Source organism: Nyctereutes procyonoides, unplaced genomic scaffold (genome assembly GCF_905146905.1).
Source record: "Nyctereutes procyonoides isolate TBG_1078 unplaced genomic scaffold, NYPRO_anot_genome, whole genome shotgun sequence".
Taxonomy (NCBI): Eukaryota; Metazoa; Chordata; class Mammalia; order Carnivora; family Canidae; genus Nyctereutes; species Nyctereutes procyonoides.
In genome coordinates, this window is record NW_026575131.1 from 48,660,488 (window position 1) to 48,681,843 (window position 21,356).

At 48.8% G+C, this 21,356-nt stretch overlaps 1 protein-coding gene across 4 annotated transcripts; it reads left to right on the top strand.

Annotated features, from left to right (window-relative positions):
- The first annotated feature begins 187 nt into the window (after positions 1 to 187).
- Positions 188 to 20,365, top strand: BRME1 (break repair meiotic recombinase recruitment factor 1). Of its 4 annotated transcripts, XM_055344441.1 has the most exons (11): positions 188 to 242; positions 487 to 689; positions 1,047 to 1,098; positions 5,107 to 5,281; positions 8,100 to 8,181; positions 8,416 to 8,526; positions 12,202 to 13,506; positions 16,976 to 17,086; positions 17,332 to 17,420; positions 19,261 to 19,353; positions 19,586 to 20,365. In XM_055344441.1, the coding sequence occupies exons 3-11, from the start codon at positions 1,068 to 1,070 to the stop codon at positions 19,734 to 19,736; spliced, it is 2,148 nt and encodes a 715-aa protein (XP_055200416.1). In that variant the 5' UTR covers positions 188 to 242; positions 487 to 689; positions 1,047 to 1,067; the 3' UTR covers positions 19,737 to 20,365. The 4 variants fall into 4 exon arrangements, with proteins under 4 accessions (XP_055200416.1, XP_055200415.1, XP_055200417.1 ...); XM_055344440.1 differs by having other exon boundaries at positions 203 to 689; XM_055344442.1 differs by having other exon boundaries at positions 215 to 550.
- Positions 20,366 to 21,356: the final 991 nt, after the last annotated feature.

The window sequence follows — 21,356 nt, forward strand, 5'->3', positions numbered from 1 at the left end:
CCGCCGCAATGAAACTACAACTCCCAGCAGGCAGTGCGCGGTCACGCGTGCGCACTAAGGGGCGGTGGGCGGTGCCGCGGGCTCCGCGAGAAAGAGGCGGAGCGTGCGTGGATGTGAGGGGCGGTGCTAACATTACGCATGCGCACGGAGGTGCCGCGGGTTGGGCGGGAAAGAGGTGGAGCGCGCGGTCAGGTGTGAGGGGTGGTGACGGCCTCCGGGCTCACGGTGTTCCGCGGCCACCTGTGGGTTCTGGCTTCCCCTGGAGGCCCTAGTCTGGGCATTCCACACTTTTAGGTGGCCGAGGTGGAGTTAGTGTGGGTCTGGACACCGGAGGTCGGGTCCACAGAGCTCGGGCTTCTGGCCTCGGGCCTTCCCGTCCTTCAGCTCCAGATCCCCCGCCGCCTGGGCTCCGTGAGGGCCAACTTTGCCTTTTATTTTCTCAAAAAATCCTAACGCAAATAATTTAATCTAATTGTTCCCCAACAGATTCAGGCACACCTACTCAGTTCCTGATAAGGACAGAGGGACCTTGACAACTTCGGTGGCCCAGGTCGGTTTGGGCTTGTCTGGCCCCCAGTGCCCCCAGGAGCCGGTCTGTGGTGAATCCTGCTTCCAGGGCCCCAGCAACCCCCCCCCGGGGTTCCCTGAGCCTTTGAAGGGCCCCAGGTGGTTACTTCCAGAATCCTCAGGTACCTCTGGAAAGGTCTCAGACCACAGCTGGGGAGGGGGCTTCACATAGCCTGTCCCAATTTAGGGACTGGAGCTGGGGTGGCCAGGGTTTCCTGGATGGGCAGATGGGCACTTCCTTCTGCTCTCCGCAGCGTGGAGAAGCTTTGAATTCTTACCCGGCCATGGCCCAAGGCGGCTGGGACTCCCCTAAATGTGTTCCCTCGGGGTCCAGCTTGTGGGCTCCCCACCCTCCCCCTCTGGGGGCGGGCAGCCAGATGGGCAGAGGTGGGGTAAGGGTGGCTTCTGTCCGGAGCCAGGGTCACTGGTCTGTACCAGAGACAGGAACTACTTGTAATAATTTTGCTCGTTGTTTTCAGATTTTTCCAGAAACAGATAAAATGAGTAAGAGGAAAAAGCTTCGGACTTCAGGTATTTAGAGCAAGTTAACACTGCTTTACTGCTGCATTTGGTTATAGGAGGAATGTAGTTTTATTTGTTGCAGAAATGCTGACATGACCACATCAAGCTGTTTGGGGGGAAAAGGGTGATTTAATACATGCTGGTAAGAAAAGTAGAAATTGTGCAAAGTGCATACAGTAAGAAGTGAAAGCTTTCTGGAGCTTTCTCCAGCCTCTAGTGGGATCCCATAGCCTAAGGCCAGGGGTGCACTCTCCGAGACGACCTTTGGATAGAGCTACAAGGTCTTTGACATGCTACAAGGCCATAGGGTGTGTGGTTAAGTGTTCCCTCTGGAACCAACACCCTGGCTTCATCTCAGCTCTCTGGCTTGTCACGTGATGGCAGATCACTCTGTATCTCAGTTTCCCCCTTCTGTAAGTAGAAGATAATAAAGCCACCTACCCTTTCCATTCAAACAATGATTCTCTACCTGGTTTGAGGAGGATTTTTTGCACCTCAGAGGAAGTTGGGAATGTTTAGAGATGTTTTCGTTTCCACAAATAATGTATGGGGGTGGGGAGCTATTGCCATTTAGTGGCTTGAGGCCAAGGATGTGCTAATTCTTATAATGCTAATTCTTATAATTCTTATAATGCTATAAAAAAATTCTTATAATGCTATAATGCTTATAGCGCCCACAATACAGAATGACCTGGCCCCAAATGTCAACAATACTGAGGTGGAGAACTCTGCCCTAGAGCTCAAATGTGGGTTAATATTTGTAAAGCATGGAGGATAGACCATTGGTAGTACACAAGTGGCTGCTGCTGTTATGATTCTCCTCCCAGGCTTTAAAAAAAGCAAGCAAATTTTTCATTCTGAAATAATTTGGGGCTTAAAGAAAACTTGGAAAAAGAGTTCAGAGTTTTTGTTTGTTTGTATGTTTAAAGATTTTATTTATTTATTTATTCATGAGAGACATAGAGAGAGACAAAGACATAGGCAGAGGGAGGAGAAGCAGGCTCCCTATGGGGAGCCTGATGCAGGACTTGGTCTCAGGACCCCAGGCTCACGGCCTGAGCCGAAGACAGACGTTCAACCACTGAGCCACCCAAATTCAGTTTTTCTACCCTACCTCCAGCTTCCCCTAAGGTTAATATCCAGCACAACCACGGGACAATGATCAATCACAGGACAGCTTAAAAAGCCAGGAAATGAACCTCAGAACACTACTTTTTCCAAACTTTTTTGGTATATGCACAAATACAGTGTTGTGTTGTGTGTTTTTTTTTTTTTTTTGGTTTTTTTTTATGTTTGTTTTGTTTTTACTAGAAAATAGAAGCATCACACACACTAATCTTTAATCCCCATTTTTCATTTTATGGAATATCATGACCATCTTTACTTATTAATATACATGTATAATTTCCTCAGGGACAAAGTAAAACACCCAGCATTACATAGCATAGCTCTATATCCCTCTCATTGTCAAAGATCATTTAAATTTCTTCAAAGTTCGGAAATGACTACTTACTGGTTAATGAGCTTATAGAGTAGCACTCATTTTTTCCCACAATGTGGGACAGAAAAATTAGCAATGGATTGAAAACGTTTTGTGTAGAGATGAGCAACAGACTGCTTGGAAACAGGAATTTCACTGACCTTGGAAGGGGAAGCTGGGGACAGCCAAGCCCACCCAACGTCAGGTCATTTGGGGCTTCTCTTGGCAGTGGGATCCCTAGCTCAGTGGACTGCAGGCTGGCCCAGGACAGCTGTTTCTGGTGTCCTGGAAGGGGTGGGGACAGAGAAAGACGATTCTGGCAGGTGGTGAAAGAAGCCCTTCCTTCCCAACATCTTTGGCCTTTGGTGTTGAACATAAGGTTCTGCCTTTAGTTTCTCTTAAATTAGTCCTGTGGGGACAGATCACAGGAAGGAAATAAGAGGCTCTTCACTTCTGTTGATATTTTGTTTTTTATTTGGTGCACATGTCCGTTGGGTGAGCAGGGTGAGCTAATGTTTGGGCATCTTAAGAAACCAAATAAACAAAGCTGCTCGATTTTGCCTCTTGGCAGACCACAAGGTGGGAATGTGCTTGTATAAGAAACATTCCTTGGAGCCTTGCTCTGAGTGCAGCACTGAGGGGGACACCTAAGCAAGGTAGGGTGACAGGACAAGGATGAGATCAAAGGGTGCAACAGATTCAGTTCCTGCCCTCAAGACCCTCAGGATCTAGTCAGGGGAGAAAGAAAAATGCTTCTCACTGAGAACACTAATCAAATTCGCAGCAGTAGGGTAAACTTCTAAACAAACACACCGTAACTTACAGAATCCAGACATTACAGGAAAGTCAAAAAGTCATGGTGATCTACTGGGGGCACAGTCAAGTGAATGCTAATGAGGACCCTGGTGATCAGTGTTGGGGAGAGAGAGCTCATTAGGTGGGTTTACTTTAAGGTGTGTAAGGAGCTGAAGTTGCAAAGTGTGTACTTGACTGACCTTCAGAAAGATCAGGCCAGGGTCTCTTTGCCTTTTTGTTCTCACCGTGTGATCAGAGGCACAGTACATAGTAGGTGCTCAACAAATGCTCAGATACACTTAAGTGTGCAGGCTCTGGAGTTGGACTGACTGGATCCCATGCCAGATTGCTTGGCCTCCATGTGCCTCAGCTTTTTTATCTATAAGATGGGTGTAACAGTGGGACCCTACCTTGAAGTTTTGTCATAAATGCTCAACTTCTCAAGACAGCGTCTGTCATGGAACATACTAGATTCAACCCTTATCATTTGTTTTTTGAATGATTAGGTTGGGGCCAGGTTTGAGGAGGTCTTACAAGTTGGCCACCATTGGCAGTTTCTGTGTAAGGGGGTTGCCTTCATTCAGCAAATAGGTGTTAGGTTCTTAATTTTTTTTTTTTTTTCACTGATAGGGAAGGTATTGCAGAGATACAAGGGACCAAGGGACACCTGGGACATCACTTTCCTAGCACTCTGTAATTCTAGGGCCTAGTTTTCCCAGAACAGATAATCTGCAGGAATCACAGAAAACTAGAGTGGCACATAATTTAGTACTATCTGTGTTTCTGGTGGTGATCTCTGTTTTATACTTGTGTTTATTTAATCATTTACCAAGTATTTACTGAGCATCAGCAGTGCACTAGATGATCTTCTAGGCACTTGAGACTCAGCAGACAGTGATATAGGCCCCTCGTTGTATTGAGTGAGACAGAAAAAAAAAATACATCAGGTACTGGCAAAAAAACTGTGTAGTGGGGGTGCCTGGGTGGTTCAGTTGGTTAAATGTCCAACTTGATTTCCACTCAGGTCATGATCTCAATGTTGTGAGATTGAGCCCCTTGTCGGGCTCTGTGCTGGGTGTGGAGCCTGCTTAAGATTCTTTCTCCCTGGGGCACCTGGGTGGTTTAGTGGGTGAGTGTCTGTCTTTGACTCAGGCTGTGATCCCGGGGTCCTGGGATCAAGTCCCACATTGGGAAGCCTGCTTCTGCCTCTGCCTGTGTTTCTGCTTCTCTCGGTGTGTGTATTTCATGAATAAATAAATAAAATCTTTAAAAAAGAAAAAACAAAAAAAGATTCTTTCTCCTTTCCCTCCTCTCTCACTCTCCATCTTAAAAAAAAAAAAAAGGCTGTGAAATGAATAAAACAGAGCATGGCTCTAACAGGGTGTGCTCTATAAAGAAGTCAGGGATGACCATTTGAGGTAACATTTGAGCTGAGACTCAAGGAAGCCAGTACACACCTCTCACCACCTTCCCAGGGAGACAGTTGGCTGAGCCAGGTCATTTTGTATAGTTTGATGCTAGGCCAACTCAGGTAAAAAGCCTTTGAATGGCATGATCACCTAAGATCTTGGACAAGGTGCCATCCCATCTCTCTCTCCAGGCTAGAGTCAGAACAGGGGTTTCTACCCTTGGAATAAGCTTGCTCATTTCAAGCAGTGGCCCTGTCAGGTTTGGTTGTCAGCCATGGCAGTGCGTGCCCCCTGTATTTCCTATCCCTTTTTCTTTCTTTCTCTCTAAACCAGGAGGAGGAGTCCGTCCTCCAAAGGCCCCAAAGAACCCAAGGCTAGGAGACTCTGGCGGGCCCCCGCAGAGTTCTGAGGAGAGCTCTTTGTGTCTCCCTGAAGAGTCAGAAGGCAGATCAGGACCCGTTCCCTCTGCAGAGCAGAGAACAGAGGAACCAGTACAGGCACTCTCCAGGTAGGTGGCTTGGAACATTCCAGCAAGCCTCCCCACCAATAGTGGACATAGCACAGCAGCCCAGTAAACAGGATAAGGGGTGGTGGCCAACATGACCCATCTAACTCCATACCTCCCCCTTGGAGGTTCAGGGGCCCTCAGATTGCTTCTCAAAGTCTTCTTCCCCAGACTCTCCTCTTTAGCAAGAAAAAGTTTATATTTTAACCATAAGCAAGGAAAACCTTGATTTTTCAAGGTCACTTAATAATAGAATGCATCTTGTCCTGTCTACTGGTCAAATCCATGTTTATCCTGTATTCCCTCTTAACCAAGAAAAGACTGATGGAGTTGTGGGTCTGCAAAATAATAACCCATTGGCAGATAGCAATTATTATGTGCCAGATAGTGTACAAATAATAAACACTTTACACCTATCTGTTTGTTTAACCCTCATGGCACTGTGAGATTTTTATGTCACAGGTGAGGACTCTGAGACTTCAAGAGATCAAAGGACTTACTTGCCCAAGGCCATTGAGCTGGCACAGGGCAGGCTGAGGATCTGGCTGTGTCTGGCTCCTGTGTTCCTAACCACCATGGTTTCCTAGCTCCCATCTTCTTTTTTTTTTTTTTTTTTTTTTTTTTTCAGAAATATGTAATTAAGCACAGTGAGCTAAAAAGGAAGATCTGGAGAATAGTTTGTTCATGGGGTTAAGCCACATGTAACTAGAGCAAAGTAGAAAGGGTTAGCAGGAGTTAGGAGAAGGATGGCTCCTGCTACTAGAGTCTTCAGAGAAAGCCTCATGGATTGGTCCGCCAAATTTTCTGAGTAAACAATTGGAGCACACGGTCTGACCAAAAGAACTTTTTGGGGATGAAAGGTATGTGATCTCAGATTATTTTAGTCTTAGAACTAAAGGCAGCACTGCTGTATGTGTGATAGGAAGAGGGGTCACATATCACACTTAAACCATTCTCCTGGGCACACAGTATCACTGTGCTCCTCACTCCTGGAGAGGCCAACAGGACTTAGGGGGTCCCAGGAACTTCCATTTTGCTGTTTGAGTCCATAAGAGTAGTCAGAACCCACATAAGTGGGTTCCTACCCTCTTTTTTGTTTTTGTTTTTAAAATCTTTTTTTAAGGAACGCCTGGGTGGCTAAGCAGTTGAGCGTCTGCCTTCGGCTCAGGGTGTGATCTGGGTCCTGGGATAGAGTCTCACATCAGGCTCCCTGTGAGGAGTCCGCTTCTCCCTCTGCGCCTCTCTCTGTGTCTCTCATAAATAAATAAATAAAATCTTTTTAAAAAATACCATGTTCATAAAAAAAATTACCATGTTCATAGAAGTATAACAGAAAAAAACAACAACATAAAGCAAACTTAACACATCTACGTTAAGAAATGAAATCTTGGGCAGCCCTGGTGGCGCAGTGGTTTAGCGCTGCCTGCAGCCCAGGGCGTGATCCTGGAGACCCTGGATCGAGTCCCACGTCAGGCTCTCTGCATGGAGCCTGCTTGTCCCTCTGCCTGTGTCTCTGCCTCTCTCTCTCTCTCTGTGTGTCTCTATGAATAAATAAATTAAATCTAAAAAAAGAAGAAATGAAATCTTAGCCAATACTTTAGAGGCCACCCAAACAACCCATTCCAATTAAAAATTTTCAAACAAACAAATAAATAAATAAAAATAAAATTTTTCAAACAGACTCTTGCTATCACTATCTAGATGTATTCTGTCTCTATAAGCTCCCCAATACAACTTAAACCTGTTACTGTATCTTCAGGCTTTTTCCTCTTTCACTTCCAAAGTTGAAGTCTTGAAGTTTTAGTTCCAGATTTTAATCTTTTTTTTTTAACAACATACATATCTGCATTTATTTAGATATAACCATAAGTCTCACATGCTTTATAAAAAGACCTAATTTTTTTAGAGTAGTTTTAGGTTTACAATAAATTTTTTAAAGATTTTATTTATTTGAAAGAGACACATACAAAGAGCATGAGACAGAGAAGGCAAGCACGAGCAGGGGAAAGGGCAGAAGGAGAAGGAGAAGCAATCTCCCCATTGGGCAGGGAGCCTGATACAGGGCTCAATCCCAGACACTTTGGTTTACAGTAATATTGGAGAGAAGGTATGGAGATTTCTCATACACTACTCCCCATTATTGCCATCCCACCAGAGCAGTACATTTGTTACCAAGGATGAACTTGCAGTGACACATGCTAATCACCCACAGTTCACTTTAGAGTTCATTCTGTGCTATATGTTCTTTTTTTTTTTTTAAGAGATCTTATTTATTTATTCATGATAGACAGAGAGAGAGAGAGAGAAAGAGAGAGGCAGAGACACAGGCAGAGGGAGAAGCAGGCTCCATACTGGGAGCCGGACGTGGGACTTGATCCCGAGACTCCAGGATCACGCCCTGGGCCAAAGGCAGGCGCTAAACCGCTGAGCCACCCAGGGATCCCTGTGCTGTATGTTCTGCGGGCTTGGGCAAATGCAGAGTGACACGTATCCACCATTATAATTTCATACAGAGTATTTTTGCAAATGAGTATTCCTATTCTCATCTCAGCCAATTCCTGAGATTATAAGGGTAAACTTCTGCCAGAGCAGACAGCTTGGATTTTAGGTGTGGGTCTTCACACCCTTCTTGGCAGCCAAGTGTCACCCTAGGCACACTGTTCCCCTTCTCCATCCCACCCTCTCTAAGCAGGTGCTCCAGGGCCTCGCTTACAGGAGACTGAGTACTACTTTGCCTTTGGATTCATCCTGTTTGTCTCACCACATGCACTGACAGCCTCCCAGGACTTCAGAACCTCCTGTTTTGTCTTTCTCCACCCAGCTCCCATGATGAGGAAGCAGGAGCTCCCTCCAGGCTCTTTGGGCAACCAGAAAAGGGGCCGGTTCCCTTTGCTCTTTCCCAGGTGAGCCTGTTTTATGGCCTCATGTATGAACCAATGACACTGCCTCCCTTAAGCTGGAGTTCTTGTCTCCATCACCAGCATGCTGACAGACTGGTAAGACTGTGGGTTGGGGACGGAGGGCAAGGGCTGCATTTGAGGCTGCCAGAAAGGAACTGGTTTGGCATTTGCTTTCTGAAACCGCATTCCTCCCCTTGTCTTTATTGCTGTTTTGTTCTTGTTGTATCTGGTTCACAGAACTCAGCCAGGAGGTATGTCCCCCAGTTTGCAAAACTCAGGAAGACAGCAACAAGACAAGCAGAGCTGAAGGAAGAGGACCTTGGGAGTGGAGCCCCTAAAATCAGCCAGGTGAGCCCAGTAGACACAAGCTTCTTGGACCAGCCTTGGCAGCTGAGTTCAGCCTTGGTTTTCTTTGGCACTGGCTAGACCTGCACTCATCTAGATGCCCCTTTGCAGTACACCATGCTACAGATGCCTGTGGAGCTCATGCTCATACAGGCCTGTATGCGGTGTTCAGGATAGCTGTGCTTGCAGCAAAATGGTCAAGGCTGCGGCCCTGGTTGTGTGAGAGTAGTAAAAACACAGAAAACAGCCCACATTCTATCCCTGAACCTCTTTACTTCTTGGAAGCTTTTGTGTGGTTTGGGGCAAGGGGGTGGGTCTTACAATGTATTCTCATCCTTTCCACTCTGAGCTCTGGGGGTGATGACATCTCTGGCAACAGAATCCCCTACCAAAGTGAGTGGTGGACATTCCCAGCAGCCATGTTTATAATCATCCCAAATTGGGAACACCCAGATATCCTTCAATGGGTGAATGGCTGGACACACCATGGAACACAACCTAGCAATAAAAGAGGATACAAACTAGTGATACACGCAACAATCTGGATGGATTTCCAGGGCATTATGTGGAGTGGAAAAAGCCAGTCCCAGAATGTTATACGCTGTAGGGTTCTATTTGCATAACATTATTGAAATGAGAAAATTATAGAAATGGTGGGTAGGTTAGTGGTTGCAGGGAGTTGGAGCAGGTGGGTAGGGTGGGAGGGAGGCAAGTGTGGCTACACTTGGCAGCACAAGGGATCCTGTGTTGGAGATTTTCCATATCTTATCTGTGTGGTGGATGCACAACGTCTACTGCAAGAGGACTGTGTAGAACATCATACACACATGTAAACAGGTATAAGTCAAGCTAGAAAGCCAGATAAGTTTAGTGGACTTTATCAGTGTCAATATCTGGGTTGTGATATTATACTCGAGTTAGGCAAGATGTTACCAATGGAGAAAACTGAGTAAAGGGCATGAGGAGTCTTCCCCATCGTTTATCATATCTATATATAAATCTATGATGATCTCACTAAAAGGAGTCAGGACACCTGGCCAGCTCAGTTGGTGGAACATGCAACTGACTCTTGATCTTAGGTTTGTGAGTTCGAGCCCCATGTTGGGCATAGAGCTTACTTATAATAAAATTAATAAGAGGGGTCGTAGCTTCACTTTTTTTTTTTATTTTGTAGCTTCACTTTTGACTGAAAATGTGCAGGAAGCGCTATGTGTAACTCAGTGAGTGGTTGCCAGTGGCTTCACTGAAGCCAGATTGACAGGCTCTGACCTTCAGTGATCTGATATTTGCAGGGAAGACCCTCCTAGAAAGGTTGGGCCTCTTTGGTGTAGGGAGATAACTGGCAGAGGTATGTCCCTCAGCAGTGATCCCTGTATGAAACAGGCATGGGAAAGGGGACAGCTGCTGTCTCTAGAGTGCCCTTGGGTACAGACCTCAGTCCCTACCTATCAAATGTAATTATTTGTAGTCCAGTTTGAAGGGAGAGTTGATGGCATGGATGTGAGGTGAAGGGAGGTGATGGGTTGACTCCAGGATTTGGGGCCTGAATAGCCTGAAGAATGGAGTTGCTGTAGTTGAGACAGAGAGCCTCTGAGGGCATACTCAGGAGCTGGTGTTGGTTGTGTAACATTGGAGGTGACCAGGAGATTTCCAGGTGGAAATGTCAGCTACTAGCATCGTGAGTTGGGGGAGATCCAGGGGGGCAGTGGCTCTGCAGGTTTAGGCCTCAGGGTCTGGATTGGACTGCCATCTACCTAAAGGACAGTATCATTCTACATACATCCCAGCCAGAAACCTCTTTCCCACCCTATTATGGTCATCTCTATCTCCTTTAGTGACATTTCACTTCTTCCTCTTGCTCTTCTTTTTACCTTGAAATAAGTATAGATTCATAGAAATTTGCAAAAACGGCATGGATCCAAGTGTCCTTCAATAGATGAACAGATAAACAATGTGACATATCCATACGATGGACTATTATTCAGTCTTAAAAAACAAATATATGGGGCAGCCCTGGTGGCGCGGCAGTTTAGTACCTCCTGCAGCCCAGTGTGCGATCCTGGAGACCTGAGGTCGAGTCCCACGTCCGGCTCCCTACATGGAGCCTGCTTCTCCCTCCACCTGTGTCTCTGCCTTTCTCTCTCTGTGTGTCTCTCATGAATAAATAAATAAATAAATAAAACCTTAAAAAAAAAAAAGACATTCTGACACATGCTACAATATAAATGAACCTGGAGGATATTATGCTCAATGAAATAAGTCAGCCGGAGAAGGGTAGATACTACAAGATTCCACTTATAGGAGGTCCCTAGAGGAGTCAGATCCATAGAGGCAAGGGGTCCTGGGTGTCTCAGTTGGTTAAGCATCTGACTCTTAATTTTGGTCATGATCTCAGGTCTGTGATATCAAGCCCTGAGTTGGGTTCTGTGGTGGAGCCTGCTTAAGATTCTCTCCCTCAGGGATCCCTGGGTGGCGCAGCGGTTTGGCGCCTGCCTTTGGCCCAGGGCGCGATCCTGGAGACCCGGGATCGAATCCCACGTCGGGCTCCCGGTGCATGGAGCCTGCTTCTCCCTCTGCCTATGTCTCTGCCTTGTCTCTGCCTCTCTCTCTCTGTATGACTATCATAAATAAATAATTAAAAAAAAAAAGATTCTCTCCCTCAAAAAAAAAAAAAAAAGATTCTCTCCTTCTGGGACACCTGGGTGACTCAGTGGTTGAGCATCTGTCTGCCTTTGGCTCAGGTAGTGATCCCAGGGTCCTAGGATGAGTTCCACATCAGGCTCCCTACAGGGAGCCTGCTTCTCCCTCTACCTATGTCCCTGCCCCTCTCTCTGTGTCTATCATGAATAAATAAATAAAATCTTGGAAAAAAAAAGATTTCAACTGCCTCTCCCCACCCCTACCCTCAATATATGCTCTCTCATGCTCTCTCTCTCTCTCTCTAAAAAAATTTTTTTTTTGTAGAGGCAGAAAGGTGGTGGATGCCAGGGGCTGGGAGAGAGGGATAGGGAGTTGTTTAACGGGGACAGAATTTCAGTTTGGGAAGGTAAAAAGAGTTCTGGAGATGGATGGTGGCAATGTTTGCACAACAGTGTAAATGTACACTTCAAGATGGTTAAGATGCTGAGTTTTACGTAATGTGTATTTTACCACAACTAAAAACAAAACAGTACAGAGAGGTCCGTGTGTGCTTTCCTCTAGTTTCCACCAGTGGTCACGTGTTCTAAAACTACCATCCATTGCCAACACCAGGCAACTGACATAGGCACAATCCACAGGCCCCCTTGATTTTTGTATCCTTGTTCTAAGAGTCCCTGTGTGCCTGCTGGTGGTGGAAAGGAGCTGATGGAAGGAGAAATTCCTGTGCTTCTGGTTACCCCTCCAGCCCCTGGCTCTAACTATGCCCAGCACTGGTACTGAACCCTACTTGGGTACATTCTGTGCAGCATCTGAGATTTTGTACAGGGACAATTACAACTAGAAAAATCTTGGGGCACCTGAGTGGCTCTGTTGGTTAGGTGTTCGATTCTTGATCTCAATTTAGGTCTTGATCTCAGGGTCATGAGTTCTAGCCCCACATTGGGCTCCACACTGGGCATGGTGCTTACTTTAAAAAAAAAAAATCTTTAGAATGATTCCTTACTGAAAACTTAAAGCTGAGTCTTTTTCTCTCCACAGGAAACACCACTAGAGCCAAGTGCCCAGCAGGCCAGAAGGAATTCCTTCCTATGGGAGGAATCCCTAGGGCTTGTTCCCTGGGAGGCCAGGGAGCTGGATGCCCAGACTCAGGTAGACAGCACCCACCCTGAGCACAGAGACCAAAACCCCATGACACCTATGCCTGGCAGTGGGGATCCTCAGCCCTCAACCTCCGCTGATGCCTCTCCAGAATGGGAGACAGTGTCCTTGGCCTCCGAAAGGGTCCAGGACCACCTATTGGAGCAAGGAACCAGCACACCAGATGGTGAAAGCAGGGAAGGTTGTTGGGTTCTAGGCTATCATGGCCAGAAAGGGCTCCTGCTGAGCGGAGATGCTGAAGAGAAAGAGTCAGACCAAGGAGCACTTCAGGAAGCAAGTGCCCAAGGGGGAGCAGAAGCTGACCTGCCTGAGAGGTGTCAAGAAGAAGGAGACAGTGTCCTAAGTTCCATTACTCAGGACACAGAGCCCAGATCTGCAGCCCAGGGCCTCTCTGACCCCATACAGATGCCCAGCAAGACTGGCAGGGAAGCAGAACAGAGTTGTAGCAGTCCAAGACATTCCTCCTTTGGGACTGTTGTCATCACAGATGTGAGCACAGACCCCACTGAGCCAGAACAGAGGGCTCCAGAGGTGGCTGGGCCAGATGAACAGGCCAACACCAAGGCACCTACCTGTCCCAGTGGGAAGGCCCCTGATGGAGGGTGCAGTGGGGCCCTGCTCAGTTGCATACCTCTCACTGGGGATACAGGATGTAGAGGGGAGGCAGGGTGGGAAGGCAAGCCCCCTGGCAACATCCTGGGGGGCCCTGCAGCCTCCCAGGCTCTGGATCACAGCATAAGAGAGCCCACAATAGGTGCTAGAGATTCCAGTCTTCTAGCCTCGGAAATGGGCCCAGATGTTGATCCGACAAAGGTGCCTGGCCTGGATCAAGATGGGCTGGGAGGTGTGTGTATGCTGCCTTTGCTCTTGCAGCCTGCAGGTAAAAAAACAGCTGAGTTAAGTCACGAGAGCCCTGAACAAGACCTCGAACGGTTCAGTCTGTCTCTTGGAGCCTTTGTTCTACTGCCAAACAGAGAAACAGTGGGTGGCCTTTCCCAGGAGGCCAGAGCCTGCCAGGACAGCATAGATGCCCCTGCGACCCCCACAGGCTGGTCTGCATGCCCTCCTGGCTCTGAAGACCAGGCTGTTTTGGGGGAGTCCCTAGCTTTGGAACCTGACTTTGTGCCAGACAGCCAGATGCAGAAGGCCCTGGAAGCCCCTGACTTTGAAACCTCACATGAGCAGGTAAGAGTTTCCCCATGTTATAGCACCATCCCAGGATAGGTGTCACGTGGCCACAAACCTATCCCAAACTACCCGTTAGGGTGTGTATGGGATTTGGGTACATGGCCATCTGTCTATATGGCATTCAGGTCTAGGGGAATGAGTTGCAGCTTTGGTGTGTATGGAGTCAGTGGTTTTCCAGAAAGAATAGATCTGCCTTTCTGTAAGGGGTCAGTCTGTGTGGGAACTAAAGAGCCCCAGGCAGTGAAACGCATGCATTCTGTCAGCCTGGGCAGAGTTGATGGAGGTCCTCCTTTCCTTGACCGGAGCCCCCAGGTTTACCCACCCTCTCCACACTTCAGGGCCTGGCCCTGGCTGGAGGTTTCTGAGAGATATAAAGAGGATGCCTGAGACCTTGAGGGGTAACTTGGAAAAAGCCAGCCATGTCAGAACTGGGCTTGGGGGCCAGGACTTCAATCCCCAGTTGGGAGAGAGATTTTGCCCATTTTGAGGGTCATTTCAAGGTTCTGATATGATTTTTTTTTTCAAACATATACACAGAATTTTGCTTTCCTGCTAGAATTTGTAGGGACTTTGCTTCCTTCAGGGATCTGCCTGCCAATAGGGACAGGGCCAATAGGCTACATCACGTTCCCCAGCTACTGAGCCTATGCAGGCCATTGGTGTTCACCTGTCTGGGGAAGGTGGCAGCTTTGCTTTGGCCCCACCCCCAAGGGAGCACCACATCCCTGACCCCTGGCACACCTGAGTCTGGGTTAAGTGCTTTGCAGTCACACCTTGGGAGGTAGGTGGTTCTCTTTCCACATACTAGGTGTAGTTAAGAAGCTGCAGGAGTTCAGGCACCTGCCCAAGGTGATGCAGCTGGGAGGGAAGCAGGCTGGGTCTGCTCCCACGTTGGCCTGATTCTGCAGCTGTGCCTCAGTTGTCCTGTCTTGGAGCACAGAGCCTGACTTGCTTCACAAACAGTGGCCTCTGTTTCTTCGGCTGTCCTGTTGAGATGTTTAAAAAATTAATTCAGTTACATGCTTATCAAGAGCCTGCTCTGCCAGGAGTTAACAGATTAGGCGTGGTCCCTGCCCCTATTCCCGTGAGGTTTGTGGTAGTACCATTCCCACCTGTCTTCCAAAGTGAACATTTTGTAGCCTATCATTTTGGCACTTAAAGAGTCTTTTCATAGGACACGGCCTTGAAACACAAGCATAGTGTTTCATCTGGTACCCAGCTGAAGAAAGCCAGCTGTTCCAGCTTTAGAGGGGAATGCCACTGGGTTGGGCAAATATGGATCTCCAAGGCACCGCCTTCCCAAGGGAGGGTGAAGGGCCATTTTTTACCCTTGACAATGTTTACCTGCAAGGTAACTTCAGACCAAGCCCTCCCTGCCACATGTTGCCCCCCGGCTCCTGTGCCCCCCACTTCTCAATCACCAGATGAGCAACATGGAAAGCAAGTCACAGTGCAGTCCAGTCTTAAGAGTTTGAACACAGTCACTGGGATAGGTAGGCATTCAGGTACTGAAACAGTTGAAATACTGTAACTGAAGCCTCATCCCTTGAAAAATATAAACTCCTCCTTTGGAAGGAAGAGCAGTCTGAGTTACCCCCAGCCTCTGGCTGTTGGGTATTGGCTAAAGGAGAAGCAGTTGGGATATTTAGTGGCATCCAGCGGGCAGAGGAGCAAGCCCCTCTTGATAGGCTGCCGGTGACTTTGGGCTTTGAAAACACTAAGGAATCTGCAGTGCAGGGAACCAGCAAACAGCTGAGGTGGTCAGACCTGACAGGCTCTCCAGGGGTGGAGGTGCAGTCCTGACAAGGTTGCTGACGTCTGGGCACATTTTGTTTTGATATTGGGCGTTCCCGAACAAGTCAGGGCAACCTTAGCACAAGCAGGTTCCCACAGAGAGGTACCAGTTGGAGCCCAGCAGGAAGGCCAATGGACAGGGCCAATAGGCTACAGAGTGCAGGTGGATGGAGACAGTGGCAGCAGCGGCTAATACAAGTTATACAGCAGTGACCAGTTTCAAACCCAGGTCTCCTCAAAGGAAAGTACGGTGTTTTCTTCTTATAGTAGCTCCCTTAGGATGTGACACTCACCACAGGGCTGGTGGAGCCTCTGTACACCGCATAAGTAATGTCATTTAAAAGGGGCACCTGGGATCCCTGGGTGGCGCAGCGGTTTGGCGCCTGTCTTTGGCCCGGGGCGTGATCCTGGAAACCCGGGATCGAATCCCATGTCGGGCTCCCGGTGCATGGAGCCTGCTTCTCCCTCTGCCTGTGTCTCTGCCTCTCTCTCTCTCATTCTGTGTGACTATCATAAATAAATAAAAATTGAAAAAAAAAAAATAAAAGAAAAAAAAATAAAATAAAAGGGGCACCTGACTGGCTCAGTTGGTTAAGCATCTGTCTTTGGCTCGGGTCATGATCTCAGGGTCCTGGGATGGAGCCCTGCATTGGGCTCCTGCTCAGTGGGGAGCCTGCTTCTCCCTTTCCCTCTGCCACTCCCCATGCTTGTGCTCTCTCACGCACTCACTCCCTCTCAAATAAATAAAATCTTAAAAAAAAAAAAATTGGGTCCTACAGCAGTGGCCTCCAGCACATTCAGTACGAGGACTGCCCTTGTGTCAAACATTTACACAAACATTACACAATGCTGGTGGGAGCAGTGGTTGGAGTATTGGGAGGGAGAATGTGCCTCAGGGCCAAGAATGGCCCAGTGAGTAGGGTGATTATGTGATACTGAGTTATATTTTAAGCCACAGAATCACTTCTATGAAACAGTAGGCCAGATGCCTAGGAGATACTGTATTGTCTCTAGGAGTCTTCCGATCCAGCACTGCTGGCATTTGGGGCCAGATAGTTCTCTGTGGTGAGGCTGTCCTTGTGCTCTAGGGCATGAGCAGCACGCTCGCCCTCTTCCCACTGGATGCCAGTAGCACTCCGCCTACCCAAAGTGTGCTGACCAATGTAAAGTGCCTAGGGGTGATCATCCCCCAGCGAGAACCCTTGGGCTACAGGCAGTTCTTTATGTCTGTTCTTTGGATTCAGGGACAATTTGCAGCTGGAAGCTGTAGCTCAAGCCCTTTATCTCATTCCTCACCCCTGACAGGGAAGAGGGGCCCGCTTTTTAAGGACATCTTTGGAACAGATCCCTTCTTCCTCTAGGACTTTGGTCTCCCCAGAAGAAGCCCTGGACTGGCCACTCTACCCCAGCTTGTCTCTTTTCAGAGTGACACATGTCACCTCCATGATTGAGCCTGACATTTTCCATGAAAATTAAACTGCTGTTATCATTTAGAAACTTAAACTTCTCTGGGTTACCTGGCCCTCTCCTCTATTAATTATAAAATTTTCCCTTACAATTTATTTCTAAAATCTGTCTCTGACACAAAACAGGTGGTTTACCTCTTCTCAACACCAGATGCCCCACCTCACCCCAGTCACCGTCACTGAGAGTCTTCTCTGTACCTTTCTAGGTACTGCAAGATGAGCAGGAGACAGTGCCACGCCTCCGTCATCAGGAACAGAGCCATCGGCCAGCACAGATCAGCCCTTCAAAAAGAACAAGCTCGGCAGGGGACACCAGGGTCAGACCTAACATTGCCCTGTCTGTTCCTTCTGAAGGGGGAGGGTGAGAGCAGCCCAGGCTAGTGGCCCCCAGGTTCAGCTGTCACAGCATCCTATCCCTTCCCTGCCCCACTTTTTTCCTGCAGGAGTCTACCTGTGTTCCTGGCATGGCCCAGGAGAATTAAAAGGTTCTCTGCATGACTCTTCCTACCCCGTGCAGGGCTCAGCCAGCTAGGCCATTCACATGTGTGTTCTCTTTTTATAGTTGTTTCCTACAGGGAGCAGGCTGGACTCTTGCTGGCCTGGCACAAACCCACAAGCTGATGGAGGCCTTCTCACGGAGTTCCAGCTGAGGTAGGCAAGGGCTGGGAGGCTAACCCAGGGCTCTTGCCCCAGTAGCAGTCAGCCCTGAGTACCTGGGAGGGAAAAATGTTGCTGCTTTCCTGGCACTGGTGCCCCCACACTCCCCCTCACACCAGCCCTGCCTTTCCTTTTTTTTTTTTTCTTTTTAAAAAATTTATTCAAATATTATTAAAATTTCTCACAGGAAGGTTAAAATTTTTTCATGTAGATCCTGCACAGTTACTGTGGAATTCACTCTTAAGGGCTTTATTTTTCATTCTTTTTTTTTTTAATAAATTAATTTTTATTGGTGTTCAATTTACCAACATACAGAATAACACCCAGTGCTCTGCCCTGGGGCAGGCTGCTTTCTCTCCTTCCTGTAGGCCATGGAGAGAGGGAGAGAGAGAGAGAGAGAGTTGGGGGATTCTCTGTCTCCACCCCAGAGCCTCTCACAGTCTGTCACCTCCCTTTGTGTCCTTTCTCCCAGCCCTACCAGCCATTAGTACTGGGCCACAATCCTCTCCTCTTACCTTGTACTTGAACTGGCCCCTCTGCAGAGGCTGCGGCTTATCAATTATTCATGGCCAAGTTTCTGTTTCTGTCTGGCAAGTGTGGAGGAGGGGTGAGGGACACAACCCTTGGCAGTTTGTCTCCTTTCTCTTTCTCCTCCTCCTCAGGGTAGAGGGTGGCCATGTTTCCACCTCCTGCCCATGCATACATTTGTATGTAATACCTGTTGTACCACTTGTTGCCACACACATGCTCATGTACCCTGCATGGGGATCAGAAGCGGTTTAGTCAAAGTGGCCCTACTATTTGAGCAGAGAAGGGAGATTGATGTCTGAATCTCCAGTGGCCTCCGCTGTGACCCACATGAATGTCTGGAAGCTTCTAGGCAGGTCATGGATCCAGTTCAGTGGCCTGAGGCTAAGGCCAGGCTGGAATGCCATCTCAGGGCGACTGAAGTGGGTAGAGTAGAACTGGAGTTCCTGTAGTGACAGCCCAGAAGACACTGACAAGCTGGGGTGTCTGAAGATTTAGAAACAGCTGTTGCCCGGAGTCCAGGAGGGCAGCCCTTTGCCCACATCCACAGGCCACATGCATTAGATACAGTGGGTATGTGGTGCATCTACCTCTTCCATAGATACTAATACCATCCAGTGCCAGCTCTTCCAGGAACTGCTGTGGGCATGGGGGAGACAGTGTAGGACAAAACACAGGGCTTCCATCTGGTGGGGGTGGGAGGGTGAGAGACAAGCAAATTAGTCAGATGGTGGAGTGTTAAGAAAAAGACAGTGAGGAAGGGGTTAAAATTTTAACTTGGTGATCAGGGGAGGCCCCCCTCCCCCAACCAGGAGGAGACTTTTGGGAAAGAACATTCCAGGGCCCTCAGAAGTGCTCAGGGAACAGACAGGAATTCAGTGTGGCTGGAGCAGGGGGGGAAGGGGAGTGAGAGGGAGGGGATGGGGGTCTGGAGGTGCTGGCAGATGGTGCAGGGCTTTGAGGAGGGATGCTGGGCTGGGTTTCTATTTTCACATCTGACCCCACCCCAGTGCTAAATGGTGGACAGGCTGTAGAGGCAGGCACTGGGGGCCAAGGAGGCTGTGGCAACTGTCCAGATGAGGACCGAGGTGGTGGGGAGAAGAGGCTGAATTCTGGGTGTGCATTTGATGGTACAGCCAGCTGAGTTGGCCATCAGGGCTCTGCTCTGCCTCTGGTGGTTTTATAGCTGGAAAAGGTATTAATATCTGGAGAAGACAGCTCCAGGCCCAGCAGAAGCCCCCAGAACAGAGTTTGGCAGAGCTGTCCGGTGAGGTCAGACCTCCTGTCTTCCCTCTTTCCCTGCCAGGACCTGTGTAGGGATCAAGGCCTGTGAAGCCGCCAGGATGGAGGATGCAACAGACACCGTGCAAGGTCTTGTTGTTGAGCTCTCCAACCTGAAGTAAGCACTGGGCTGAGATCCACAGATGGATGGGGTGGGAGGCGTGGCAGAGGGGATGGTGGGGAGGGCCCAGTGCCTGCATTTGCCTCTGTGTGTGTCCAGGCCTGGGAGTATGCATGTGTGGGAGCTTATGTGGAAGTGTGAGCAGGCACTCATGCCTGAATGTGAGGTGTGGTCCCCACTCTGGGCATCTGGTGGAGCACACACAGCAAATGTTGACACTTCTACACAGCCGGCTGATCATGAGCGCCCACCGGGACCTGGAGGCCTTCAAGCGCCTCAGCTACCGGAAGGCAAGGCTGGCAGGGAAAGGCCCAGCACCCTACACATCAAAGGGAGCTGGGAATCTCCCTCCAGAGGAGCGATCCTGGAGGGATTTGTAGATTACTTCCAGACCACCTCAGGAGCGCCTTGTGTGTGCACATGTGCACAAGCTTGCAGCGCCTGTGCGTGTTTCCTCTGCTCTGGCCCCCGGAAGTGCTGCTGCTAAACAGCTGGAAACAATCCCTTGGCAGACCCCGGAAAGCCTGCAGGGCCCTGTCTGCCCCCTGGTTTACCCTATAAGATGCTCCAGCAGGTCCTAGTGGGTCCCAGAAACCTCCCCTCAGATGACCCGGAAGTCATCTTGCCATGGGAAACATCAGAGGCCAGGCCCATATCTACAGCCTCCCTTGAGAGTCAGTAAGGGACAACGGAACTTGCTCCTCCCTGCGGCTACAGCAGAGGTCAGAGGCAGAAGGCTGGAGGCAGGCAGCAGGAGGCCGGCTGTGCCCCCCACCCTCCGGAAGCCAGCTGCTTCTGAGCAGAGCCCAGAGCCACCCAGATGTTTATCTAGATTTGCAAATCTCATTCTTTAGCTCAGGTTATAGGAGGTTCAGAATTTGTTTCTTTACTGGAGGAGAGAAGGGCTTCCTTTGTTGGTGGTACCTTTGTTTTTCTCCGGATTTCCATTTTATTTCTTTTGGTTAGACCATTAATAAATGATTCCCTAGTGTGGATCTGTGACCTGCTACTTGGGTTTGAGGTATTTTCAGTTCCTTAATGTTCTACCCACAAACCTCCCTAACCACTTCTTTCTCCTTTTACTTCTCATCCTCCCCAGGAAAGCAGGTTGGGCTACCGCAGGGCCCTGTGAATCAAGGGGTCCCCACAAGTTATTGAATGTGTCAGTATCCAGGAGTGGGTCGCTGTGTGTGTGCACACGTGTATGCATCCAAGCACAGACACCCCCGTATCTGTGGAGCAGCAAGCCCACTGAGGCATCATAGCCAATCACCCAGCTGGAGAGTTGACAGGTTTGCGCTCAGTGCTCAGATGGGCTCAGGTGACCTTACCCATCCTCCAAGGCACAAGCTGCTTCTAGGCCTTAGACCAGAAAGAGGCACTGGTGGGGGGGGGGGGGGGCGAGGGGGATTGTTACTGATAAACAGCTAGTGCCTGCAGGGTGCTGAGGGCCAGGCTTACACAACCCTGATGATGTTGTCATAAGCAGGTGCTGCTGTCAAACCCATTTTACAGAACATCATGCTTCAATTACACTGGTCACCAAAAGGTTGGCCAGACCTGAGACTTTCTTGGTCCTTTGGCCTATGACTCCTACACCCCAATTCCTAGGATCAAGTCAGAGGCCCCCTCCCACTGTCTTCTTAAACCCCGGGAAATCCCATGTTGGAGGGGGGCAAGGCAGGATCAAGTGGCCCCCACCACTTCTGGCTGCACCACTTCTAGCTCCTTCCTTGAACCTGCCAGGACATGCCCATTCTCCTGGTTCCCTGGATCTCAAGCCCCAGTGGCTCTGGCCTATATAATCAGCAGGAGGATGGCTGGATATTGTATCCCTTAACTCCATTTGGGACTCTTTGGGGCTGCTAAGGAGCCCTCCTCTATGTTGTCTTTCTACTCCTCCCTTCCCCCCTCCAAGCCTGGATAGCAGGCTGTCTTTAAGGGTCATCTCCCATCTCCAGCTCACCCCAGCCCACCTCCTTGGGTGGCCTCAGGTCCCA